Source organism: Dufourea novaeangliae, unplaced genomic scaffold (assembly GCF_001272555.1).
Source record: "Dufourea novaeangliae isolate 0120121106 unplaced genomic scaffold, ASM127255v1 scaffold25, whole genome shotgun sequence".
Classification (NCBI taxonomy): Eukaryota; Metazoa; Arthropoda; class Insecta; order Hymenoptera; family Halictidae; genus Dufourea; species Dufourea novaeangliae.
This window is the reverse complement of record NW_015373901.1, coordinates 160791-174478: the sequence shown is the minus strand read 5'-3', so window position 1 is coordinate 174478 and position 13688 is coordinate 160791. Positions and strand designations below refer to the sequence as shown.

General features: G+C 37.5%; 1 protein-coding gene across 1 annotated transcript in view; it reads left to right on the top strand.

The window, feature by feature from the left end:
* The first annotated feature begins 7676 nt into the window (after positions 1 to 7676).
* Positions 7677 to 13688, top strand: part of LOC107193719 — a 159751-nt gene continuing 153739 nt past the window's right edge. Inside the window, exon 1 of the mRNA XM_015583221.1 lies at positions 7677 to 7723. Coding sequence (XP_015438707.1) covers positions 7678 to 7723 — 46 coding nt within the window. The 5' untranslated portion in view covers position 7677. The remainder of the gene's footprint in view (positions 7724 to 13688) is intronic.

Sequence of the window (13688 nt, the reverse complement as noted above, 5' to 3'; positions counted from 1 at the left end):
TTTTCAATAGTAAGCGCAGATATCCGTTGCGTTTATCAAGGATACGCTTGCTTGATTGTTATCGACAACCTTTATTCCATTGCGACATTACCGTAACATTGGAGCATTGACCATTCGCCTTGTAATATTTATCCCGTGGTGTTCTGCATGTTCGCGATTAAACGTACAAATTGTTCCGGGTGTTTGAATGTCATGCATTCCACTCGCGATTTTCTTTCTTTGTAGAACGACCGATCGAGACATTGAACTCCGGCAAAATTTCACTTGAATATGTTTACTTATAACACGGAATGGAACGTACGCGTCGTGTTGGACATTCACCGAATCATCTTGCGTAGACTTCGTTAAATATATTAATTATTCTACTTTGATAACACTTGATGTTTTATGGAATTCTAGAACTTATCGTCTTTTTCCGTTTTCAGTTCCATGAAGGATTCCAGGAAACTGTGTACTAACGTCATTTTTCTAATTCTTTCTAAACAGTTTGAAATTTGTATCTGAAATTAGAGATTATAATTAAATATTGTACCCAGATTTCAAGTAAAAATAAGAATACAGTTTTGTGTGAAATAAGTTGTCTCGCGTATAATATGTAAGCTTGCAATTTCGAAACGTTAGTCTTTCGTATTTGCCAGATTGTAAAAAACACGAGTACAATCTATCTGTTAAGAGAATATCGTGAGTACGTTCTGGTGATCATTGGGACGTAATAAATGGTTTCCACTCGCGAGATCCAATGATACGTGTGCATATAACTGTGTAATAGATCAGTAATATATGGCATAATTTTATGGACTCTGCTAATTACGTGTCTATTAGCAATTTCTTTTCTATCAAGAAGGATCTACAATGGAACGTGCACATTTTCAACAAAGATAAAGAACGTTCAATATTTTGTTTACTGAACTAATATTGTTGTAACTTCTCTTGCAAGTGTTCAAAATTTATTTTGGAAAGGCTTGTCAGAATTCAGCATCTTAAATCATCGCTAAAATAAGAATCTGATGTGAACACTTATGCCATCAAGGATAAACGAGAAATGTCCTTCAGCATCAGTCGTGTTTAGACCGCCAATTTTAAGTACAAATACTTTTTTTGCAGGATTACCAAAAAAAATGGTTAAGTAAATGGAACTTGTGGCTTTAACTGTCCGATAATTTTTTCTACGGTCTTCTGTTCTAAAGTGATTAGAAAATCACTTTTAATATTACAGTTATTATAACAGTACTGCATAGAGTTATTTTAAGAGAAGCATTTTATTTTTCTAATGCATCGTTATTAAGATAGTATTAAATGAATATCTTAATTGTTTATTCTCTAGTCTGATGGAAATACTGATTTGTTTCGATTTCTTCACTTAATTTAAGGGGTTGTTTTGTTTAGCCGATGACCGCATCGTGCGTCTATGGTTATAACGAAACTGAGCGAACGTCACTATGCGATTATTCTAAGCGGAGCCATCAATTATCTTCGGTTTAATTCGAAAAGGACACGTCATACGTTTCCCATTTCGCGTAACATATTGTGGAAATTATGCCGATATCACGAATGCCGCATGAACTATTCGAACGCAGTCAATTTTGCACTTCAGTTCCGTTTTCTCTAATCGAAAATTGTCAATCGTGATTCATCTCTGGTGCAGTATACAGCGCACCGTGCAGTATGCTTTATAAAAGTAACTACCATGAAATTATTATAAATATACTCTTTATAATATATTATTTAAAACAAATAACAAACAACGTTCTATAAATTCCTGGTAAGCCTTCTGGTTATTTCATAATCTTTGAAATTTTACGCTACTAAACGGTTCTCAAATTACTGTAGATTATTGAACTCGGCTTTTTACAAGTTGCACAATTATATAAACTTTCACAGTATGTATTCTTATAAAATACTGTGTTCAAGGTTTACACCAATATCTGAAGTCAGAGTTAAAATAACATTCACGAAACAACACCTGCAATGTTATTTCCATACAAAGATGTTTTTTAAATCTTGCGATTGTTTTCCGTGTGAAACGATATTATACATACGTATATATACCAAAGATTTAACTATTAAAATATGATGGACAATATACATTGTTTCGTTGATCTTGTTAAATGTGAGAATTCTTTCCCACCAGAGTTTTTCGAGCGAGAGAGATTTTCGTCACCCCATTCGTTGACAATGGGGATATTCGAATATCAAAACTTCGACCTGTGATCCATCGAAAAACCTTCTCTCTGAACGATCCAATCACGAATATTAAAAATCAACGAGTAGGACACACGATCTGAATTAATCTCTATTAAAAAATCCCAATCTGTACAAAAAAGAAAATACTGGGTGCGATTCATTGGCCCCAACATTCGAACTCGTTTCCTCCGTGCAGGATCCACGAGTCTCACGCGGCAATGACGAATCATCCTTCGATATCCCCGCATAATTTAATTCGCAGCGTCGATGAGCAATGAATCGCGCGTCACGAGGGGCTCGTAGGTCCACAAAGCGTCGAACGTAGTGGAGCGTCACGGAAGGAATGAGTCGTGGGTGTGTCGTGAATAAAGGCGGCTCGATCCACACCTTTGTCTTAAGCTGTATTTCCGTTTGATCGTATGAAAATACAATTTTTCTAAAATGATTCGTTTCGAGAATAGTGTCTTTGTCACCTTTTTAATGAACGAAGGAAGAATCATTTGATCTCGTGAACAGGTTCTAGTTTTCAGGCGTCGATTATTTGCTGTGTAAGAAACTAGTTGTTTTTTTTGTTTTCTGTGAGAAATACTGATGAAACATAGGAACAAGCATAAAGTACATTTCATTATGTTCCATCAAACGTGTACAAAAATTATACTACTTCGAATGATAAATCTTATAGCGTCTACCTAATTAATTAGATTTTGCCCTGTCAGGTGGTTATTCCTTTAGATCGCTAGAATATTCTGCATCAAGAAAAAATTTCGAGAACGTCCAGTTGGAAGCTTTTTCAGCCAATACAATCGAAGCATATGTAATGAAATTAATTGAAAAATGGGAAGAAATTGTATAAAAAAGTAGTAAATAAGGATATGATATCAATCATGGAAAATATAGATTATAATTCTGTCGTTAAAAACGCTACGAACTTTTTGAACATCCTACTAGTACTTCAGATGTTTTCAATTGAGTTAGTCATTTTCCAAAGTTATTAACTCCACAAAACAATAAGCAGAAAAAATTAATAAAGTTATGAAGTTAAGCTTCAATTAAGTGCTTTGGTACGAAAATTTGAAAAAATTCAAAAAATGTAGTTATCATTTTTACTTGTGCACGACTCAATTAAAAAATCATTCAATGCACCGGGATCTATGGTAGCGATTAGTTTATTTTAAGTGTACTCGTACGTATCCACTTGAGAGTTTCGTTCGCGAAAAGCAGACGTAAAGAATAGCACACTTTAGTAGACACGTAGCAGTATTACTAGCGCGTGCATATTATGGGAGGAGTAAAAAAAAAAGGAAACCGGTTTTGAAAGACCATAACCTCTAACAACCGTACCGTCTGTGCTCTTAATGAATTTTTAAAAAGACACTTTCCGCCCGTCAAGGTTTCCCCAACGTTACCCGACTCTTTTTCACACGTCGAATCCTTACTTGAAAAAAAGATTTCATAAAATTCCCTATAAAAGAGTAGTAAGGCCGGTTACGTATTAAAACTTGAACTCCCGACATTTCTTTTCGCGATTTAGCGTCAGCCTGTGTGCGTGTGTCCACAGGAGTTTTATGTGCCTCGAGACTGGCGTTGCAAGATTATTGCAAACATTTATGGAGCCTTTCGTAAAAAAAAAAGTTCTGCATATTCGCTGGTGGGACACTTGCGACGATATAATGTGCGACGAAGATTTTTTACTTAAGAAGATTATTACTTAAATAAATGCATTATTTTCATCTAATGATAATAAACGTGTCCACAGTTGAACGTGTGAACTGTGTCTCAAAAAGTTTAAGTTTCGTTTAACACGTTTCAATGTATAAATAAATATATTAACTCGAGACAGCATTGTCGCTGGAGATTATTCTACCAACTGCCAATTAATTCCGCCTGTATTAATGATGTATAATTCAATCAGCTGTCGATTCTTATCTGACGAACGTTTGTTGATCTCGCGATACGAATGGTCGCGTCGTCTTATGTAAAAATTCCGTTAGAACGTTCCTATTCTCCTCTCCGTCCCTTCCATGATTTCTCTTGATCGTCCGTTTTCCTGTTCTCGGGAATCCATTCCGAACGAGTGGAGTTTTATTCTTCGACATGACTCTCGATTGGTGTATCGGCTGTTCGATTGCACGTTCAAGGCTGTGCTGACCTTGAATTGGTATTTTTCGATTTAACTGTCACGACGCTTTACATAGGATGCGGGTACACTAATGTTGGTTCAATTTTGCATTTGGTTCCCGACGTATTTATTTGTAGAATACAACAAACACGAGAATTATGGTGAAAAATTTACTCGTACGATGTACAGGTTGTCCAGTAAACCGTAATATAATCGAGAAACAGACAACCCCACGTGTAAACCTAAATCGAAAATGTAGAATAAACTGCGTACAGAAAATTTCAGTAGATACACTTTTACTGTTGTCAGTTTGTAGGTTAATGTACATACTATTACAGATTTACCGATCGCTATCTCAAGTTTCACTTTTATGAATGAAAACGAACAACGTAATCAATCTTGGCGCTGTATCCTTCGCGAAGTAAGTATTACTCCGTCCGACAGTGAATGCGATCGAACCGCGTTGAAACCAGATGATAGCTGATAAACATCATTTTAACATCATCGACAGAGAAGAAAAAGTCGTAATTTTGCATGCACGACGTAATACACACGGAGTCAAGCTTTTTACGGCTGTTGTAAAAGCCATCGAGAAGATAGACTCGCTATGGATGTCGATCATGTACAATGTAGATCTTTAATCTGACAACCTTGTGAGACTTGTGGACTGGAGCGGGTACAAGAGTGAACGGAATAATGGCAAATATTAGTATGCCGGATCCAAAATGTATTAAAGCTTTCAGAAGCATAAAATCCTCGTATATCACATTTGTGGCGTAAAACCTTTAGTGTACTGTAGCTGTTGTATCATTACCGCAGTTTATCATCGGCAATAAATTCAAAAAAGAAACTCATGGTGTAATAAGATAATCCGTGTAACAAGTTAAGGAGGTACAGTATTTTTAATTACCGATTAAGCGTGATACATACAGCGTAAGCGTGTACATTCACAAGCTGTTTCATTAGTATAAATTGCGATGTTGAGTTCCGGATTTGAATTAATAACAGATTAAAATATTTGTACTATATATGTGTATACTTAAGTAGTCACATTATAGAAATGTCATTCTATAATTGAATGAAATATAAATTTCATATTGTAGATCAAGGTTCTAGGCGGGATTGAACAACGTTACATTATTTAATACCTGCGTTCAATCGATATTGCGATATTCAACGTTATCTCCGAGACCTACCAGGGGTATCCGAATTTGTTTCCAAGGTTCCGTATGAATTTTAATCCGACTGTAGATGCAACCATCCCGTCAGTACGACATGCAGAGCGAAGCTCCCATTATTACGTACGGAATTAATAATGGATGTGCCAGACTGCAGGGCAACAACGTCACAAATTAGACGAGCTTCTTATCGTGAATGCACAGCCACGTCTGTGTGTATGTGTCTGTGTGCCTGTCGCTTTTGTAATCACCGATCGCTGTATGGATTAAAATTTTTAATGAGCGAAACAACATTGAACGAGAGAAATATATCTGCCTCTATAAAGTGGCTCGGTCTAATTAAAATACAGAGATATCCAGATGCAAATCATTCCGAGTAGACCCGCGGTAAATCCAACCATGTTGCTAGATTTCTAAAAAGAGATTGGTCATACGAATGACACCCCTACGATGAATAATGAACAGATATTTCCTAGGAAAGGCATGCATCGAAGGTGGAAACACAGGCATACACACACACACACGTTATGTGGAATTTCCATTGAAGGTATACACACGCCTGTTAGAGGATTTTCATGATTTGGGTTAGAAGGTCGCTAACTGATTTCGCAAACATTTTTGCACACCGCATTGTCTATCGAACGTCGAAACAGAGAACCGAGGGAAAAAAAGGGGGAATGTGAAGGGCAGGGGAACTGACGGATCCTTGATAGAACCGCATCGTTTCTAGCTGCTGCTGCTGCAGCTGCAGCTGCAGTTGCAGTTGCAGTTGTAGTCTGACTGCGGACCGCTGAGAAGGGAAATCCAATACCACGGAATTGAATAACGTATCGACAGACGTCGTAGGGTGCGAAGGCACGTTCGGGAACAACTTCCTTCTCGCTGGGACCGTGGCGGGATCTGCTCGGAATCGATAGAACTCATTCAACTGTATCGGTGATGAACTCGTCTTCATTTAATACATCGGGTTTTCAACCTCGTCAAAATTTTAAAATGATTGTTTTATTAATATTCAAATATAACGAACCGCCATGACGGAAAATCCAGAAGATTATTATGACTACAGAATTTATGAGCTGATCATTTCGAATGATTTTGGACAAAATCAGCAAGGAATGTATAATGTGAACGTCTAAATAGAAGGTAAAACTAGAGAAATGTCTAGAAGGAATTACAAGTACCCTTTAAAAAAATAGCATTTCTTAAATTGTTTCTATGCATTAAATCCGAATTTCTTTACGAATAAGATTTTTCTTAGGATTACATAGATATATACTAGAAATATGGGTCACTGGAAGTACGGGTAAATTATCCAGAGTACAAACGAGCTTATGTTCCAGGACACGAACGAAGGTAGACCTTGGACTAGTAACCCACATAATGGCGCTCCAACGTAACATGATCGTCCTTCGAATATCGATAATACTCATGCATGAGTTTCTCATCCCCTTTGGATCCCGACTCACGAATTTTATTTGTGTTTCCACTGTTGTATTATTTCATTTTGTGCATTGCGGTTACAATATACATATGTAGATCGAATTGGCACGGCAAAGGTATAAAATGTACAATTCGCGTTTCACATGTCAGTACATGAGTATGTACGGCAAATAAACTTATAATCGATTCCACGTCTGAGAAACAAGTGCATAATATAAAGAATGCGATTTAAACTGCAATATATTAAAGAGTGGACGAACACGGAATCGAAGTATTTGAGAGGGATCCTTTCAGAAACTTCGACATACGCGTAGGACTAATACAGAATTTCCAATCAGAACAATTTAAGGTGGACTTGTTCCTCAATCGAATATATCGACGTAAAATATCAGCCGGATGTTGTTCTTGATCAGACAAGTAGAATCAGCCCCACACACTATCGGGAATAAGTAAAATGGGCTCCGTATGTGACCAGGCAAGTAGAATAAGGTCTGTATGAGGCCAGACAAATATTATAGAACAGAGCCATACATGGCCAGGCAAGTAGAATAGGGGTCGTGTGTGATGAGACAAGCAGAATAGGGCCAAATGTCATAAAGCTTAAAAATTATTCATTTTATTTATATTTTTTTGAAACAAACTATAATGTTTATCGTTCACTTTCTTTTACTGATTTCAGATATCCTCGGCCGCTGTTCAATGCAGAATTAACTGCGGCGTAAATTGCCAGTTCAATTCCAAAGGAAAGCATACTGTATGGTGTCAACAACGTTGCTTTGCCTAGGCAAGGACAAAGATGCAGGTAATTGTCATCGATTTTCAAAACTGATTCGTTGTTTTCAAATTATTTGACTCTCTAATGGCGAACTAATCATATTAACATTTCATACAAACTACAAATATGTGTAAGTTAATTTTTTCATGTGGTACATGAAAATTAGAAAATAGACAATTGAATTTTCACGGTTACAAAGAAACAATATATATGGCATTCAATATCATTATTACGCTTTATGCTGTTTGCTCGCCTGCTGATTGTTTTATCTCTTTAAAATTCCGGGTCACAAACGACCCGTGCATCGTCAGCCAATGGTCAATCTGGGCACGATAATTATCTTCTATGTTATTCCCGCTTGATTGCGCGCGAAACAAATCGATGTTGTTCGTTTCTTACGCGAGCACGCGGTATCACCATCCGCTCCAAGTGTTTACCCTTTTGTTTCGCGTACACTGGACTGTTCTTTTTTTCGTTTCACGCTCCGTTAAATCGAACCTTGTAGGTATTTCTCAATTGGGTCCGAAGACCTAGCCGAGCGTGTCACATCCAGCCGGCTGAATTCCATTAACACGGGTGCATTGATTCTCGATTCTAGATTCAATTCAGTTTATTTTGTAAGAAAACGGGGCCATGTATACATACATAGCGCGATGCCTTCCGGATCAAACTCGGGAACGACTTTTGCCTGTGTATTCGGAGCGATCGATGAGGGCAATCGGAAAGAAAAAAAATTGGAGTGCCCCGGAATATCGTGAGATATATACATAATAATTTGCACGTACTTCGCGGGCTGCAATCACCTTAAGGTCTAATATATCGCCGATTTTACGGACCATTAGGGGATTAAGAGAACTTCAGCGAATGGTTGAAGTTCAATAATGGCAGCCCGTATCTTGGATTACATACATGTTCCGCGAGTACCACTTAAAACTGATATTCACGTGGTAACGCTTCCTTTTTTCGATCTTACAATAATTAAAGACAAGGATTTCGATGTTTAAATATCCGGTATTCCTATGACGTTGGTGTCTTCTCATTAAAAGAGGAGATAGTCGGATACGTTTTCGATCTGATTATTTCCACTGTATATTGGTTCATCAGTTTTATTTATCTTCTTTCGGTTTCTATGGTGGCCAGTGTTGAGCATATTACCAGGAAAGTTTTGAGCTTCCTAAGTCTGCGGAGCCAAAGATTTCTCAGTTGAGAAGCTCATGCAGAACTTCATCCGGTGGAGTTTGTTCGGAATATAGACGAAATAGTTGATTAGTTTATCTTCTTGGGGTGGCTTTACAATCTTCTGGATGTCGAATATTTCACTGTCAATATCAAAGTTATTGTATTATGTTCCAGTTCACAGAATCTGTGAACCAAATTTTTCATAATTATCGAACGCACGACCTCAATCGAAAAATTTTAATTCGTCCCGTTTACCATGTTTTACCGTCGTAAATTAATCCGTTGAAATTTCACAAATTATTCACCGTGACGCTTCTCTCCGCTTCAGAGAAAGTTTAGTAAGGGTTTACAAAGCAGTTGAAAGCCGGCAATGAAATGGGACACAGCGGGGCGAGATTGCTGCTGGTAAAATTACTATCGCAAAAATAATTACAAAATTTGTGTAGCTTAAGTCTCGCGTCGATGTTTGAACTGTTTAACCCACGTAATAGAAGATGGCGAGTTTTATTCACTGTAAGATTTAGATAAGATTAACAATTTTACGATGTGACGTTATAGAAAAAAATGTGAAATTTATTTCTGGCTTTAGTCTACTGTACAAACAAGACAGTTATCCATGGAAGTTTCTTTTCCAGGGTTTGACCTCCTCCGGGCTTAAAAGATTACGAGAGATTTAACAATAATCTAGAGAAGCGTTGGATGAAACGTTGACGATTTTATTCGATTATCTCGATCTTTCGTGTATCTCGTGGGAAATAATGTCTCTCGAAATTGAACATTTAAATAATTGTATAATTGTTCGCAGTCCCTTAATCTTTCAATGTTACAGAATATTTTACGCTCAGTAACATCTGGTCTGCTATAATTTTGATGAAAAGTTTGAGACGACACGATTATGATTCATGCGAATCGATCGGCCTTTTATCGATAGCTTTTCACTTGGCATTCCCCGTATTCCACGTTTCATATTTTTAGGTCGAACACTCAGGCAACCGTAATTCCGTTTCAACCGGGGCTAGTTTCTTCCCTCCAACTTTTGTCATGGCCTGTCACTGCTGTGTGTCCGTGTATCTCGAAGTTTCGCTCAGGGTCCGGCTGTTTAAATTGCCGCCATGAATTTTATGTCCAGTCATTTTAAATAGTCGCTATCTTCCCCGGACAAATATGGCGTCTTTCGTATGGAAGTTTGGTCGTTTAACACAGAAATTCTATTAAATTCCTCGATGTACGTAAATTACTTTCGTGTTTACTACGGTCTTGCCTCAGAATAGATTTATCTTGAAACATTCACAATCAGTCACTTTTCAGAAAAGTCGATTTACTGAAAATTTAATCTCGATGATAAGAAAAAAATGGTTAAAATACTTTTCGATACTAATAAAACGTGTTTAAATAATTTCTTTTGTTCCGTCGTGTTTGATATTCGACGAATTACTGTACAGTAATAATTCGGAATATTTATGCTTCGTAGATCCTCTCAAACTGCGTGCATTCAAGGCGCTACTTTTATTCATACTCGGTTACCGCTAGAAGTTGACATGAAAAGCGATCGTTCGAAAATTGATGAGACCACGGTTTCCCGAACGACAGACAGTAAATTTAGTGTTCACGTACGTGAACTAGACGATACTCGATAATAGCATACGCGAGAACCCGTCGAACGGAATCGAAGTAGACGGCAAATGACTTTTCTCTGTGAATTGCTGAAAAATGGTTTTCCCCATGTACGTCACAACGGATTCCATAAAAAGAAATATACATCGTATACTGATGCTTGAGCGATCGGAACTGAAAACAATGTGCTTTTCCGACCCCGAAAATTGGTCTTAATAAATCGTAACAATGTCACGATTATTGTTATCCAGGAGAACGGGGTAGGGGGTGCTCCATTTAGGGATTTAATTATATGCAGAAGGAGCCATTTACGTATTACCTTCATTTTCATTCACTGCCACTGGAAACTTCGTCACGCGGACAGACGTTATACAGGGTCTTAGAGGAAAGTTGAGAAACTTACCCGCCCAAATTGACTAGGTGGAAAGGGTTTCGTATTAAAGCTACTGCCGTAATTGGAATCCCAGGAAATCAAAATTACTGGCGAAAGCTGCTTTTGACGGTGCCCGGTTCAGTTCCCCCATAATGATTTCGTGTTTACTGCGCGATCGGGCCCGGTAAAATGGCTGAAAAAAGTATTTCAATTATGAGACCCGATTATCCGATAAAGTGCCGTGACGTCATCCAGGCTACTCCTTGCTTTCGTTCAAGTCTCGAGAAACTAACTACGAAATGGAACCTTCCTTTGACTTTCTACTTTACCAATCACGCCTTTAAATGTGGCTCGGCCTTTCGTCCGTTTGATGTTGGCATACGAAGATTCGATACGGGGTGCATTGCATGAGTTAAGATTATTCCAGATAAATAATAGCCCAAAACATTTGACAATAATACTTGGTAATTTAAGATAATAAATATCCAGGTGAAGGATTCAATATTAATCGCGATGACGAATTCTCAATGTATCCCAAACAGTATTACCTGCATCAGTAAGTGGTTCGCTAGTTCTTTTTAATAAACTGGTGACAGTTTAAATTCAGAACATCTTTCTGCTCTCTTTATGATTGAAAATGGTAAAGTACTTCGAAAAACGAGAACAGATATCACAGATTTTTTATTTCCTACGAAAGAAATGAATTTGATTAGATAGAGTGGCTCACTTATTGGTACACTGTATATATTCAATCCACATCGATATTAATAACTTCATTCTAATTTATTAAATTAAAAGGAAAAAGAATGCCGTATTTGCCATTTTATCGAATTTTTTAAAAAATGGGTAAATTACTTTCTAGTTTCGAAGATAAATCTGTCGTTCCAATGAAGACTTCAACGGATCCTCCATATTCACATTAAAACGGTGTTCTTCTGAAACTGATGCATTATTCGGAGGTTTGTCTCCGTAATGAGCCGGATTAAGTTGTCGTCTGGACGACGTGCGACTAGTAGAGCGCCATCGAGTACAGTTGCTACTGCTCCAGAGTTAATCTCCCTAAATTCGTCCATCCGACATTTTGGAGACTAGTCCAGCCTGCGCGAGACCGTGAATATGTCGGGTGCGTTCATAGGCGAATTAACGAGAAGTAGAAATTTAAATCATGTCCCCGTAAAATCTAAAGGCTGTGTTCAGCGATGTCTTCTCATGAATAATTGCATGGCAGAGATATGTATATGTATATCACAAAAAAATATAAAAATGTAAAATGTATTCGTGTTGGAGGAAAAATATAGGATTAGGTACTTTTTTCTTGTGTTTGACAGACATTAAACGCACATAATGGAAATAATGAGTTCGTTAGAGGTACGAGTTGCCCTATATCCCTATTAGACGCGGCCGAGGTGGTACGAGTTTCGCGGATACATGAAAAATGCAACGATCCCGCGCATAAAATTCGAGTAATTCTTTACTGCGAGGTCTGACGTTACGAGCCAGCGAATATTTGCCGAGGATTTGAATGTACCCCCGGCGGATCGTCGATGAAAATTGACGAAAGCGTAAGTGGAAAGGGCGGAGGTCTGAGTGGCTGGAAATGCTGATTTTATGACTCCTCCTCCGGACCTGTGAAGATGTTCCTTTACGATACCGTGATACTTTAGCATTCATAATCAAACAGGTCTTCGTCTTTGTAAATTGTATTTTGCATAGAAGACCACGTTCTTGGTTACGATCTTCGGTTCTTTGTCTTTTATTATAAAAATTTTTATGTCGAGGAATTTCTTATGTCGAATAGTGAACGTAAACGCAATATTAAGAAAAATGTGTAAGTCCTCGCTGGTAATGATTCGAAAGAGAGGGAAATTTATGTGCCGATAAATATACATTACCATTTATACCAACTGGAAAACTGAGGATTATTGATAGGCGTTCCAGAAATTGACGCCACTGTACACGGAAACACGATATATCTTTTGTTCAGTGACCTGGCCTTTTGTATTTCCGGCTTGTGTACCTCGTAGAGATATTCGAGATTACTTCGAACCTGGTCCTCGAAGAATAAAACCCAGTTTCTCAAACTGCCGAAGAGATTTTACGATTTCGAGTGGGATTCCTCGGGTCCTTTAAATCTTTCGCAATTTTATGTGGTACATATGTTTCGCGAAATACGTTTCTGAAACGGCTTGGGTCGTCGTCGAGTATGAGGTAGTGAAAAAGTCGATTTTATAAATAATTTATTGCGCAAGGTGAACGAACAAAATATTTAATACCGGCACTATCGAAATGGTTAAAACTGCCAGTTAAGCTTCTTATGAAAATTACTCAGATTTATTACAATGCAGTTACAATATATAAAAGAAGAAATTTGTTTGTGTATTTTCAAACATATATTTGTTTTTTCGCTCTGGTAGAAGTAAGTATGTCATAATAATCAATAGATCTAGTATTAAAATTGGAGTATCATATATTTTGTATTTATTTAATTCACAAAATATAATCGATCACATATTTTGTATTTTACAATTTTATCAAACATTAAATTGTAACCGCGTCTGTTTACGAATTAAATACCTAGATCAATATTTTTGAAGACACAGGACCGAAATAATACAATAGACATCCTACCGAGCACATCCTTTATACAATACTTACCCATCTACACTCCTATACATACATATACATATATTGCTTACATGTATGTGCGCTTCTTATGTGGTTACCCATCTATCCTTGCCCTGTTTCCAACGTCTCGAAGAGAGATTTTCGCGAGATTTACAGTTTTCTGAATTTATCTGAATGCCCCTTCGCGCCCGTCCTTATCCC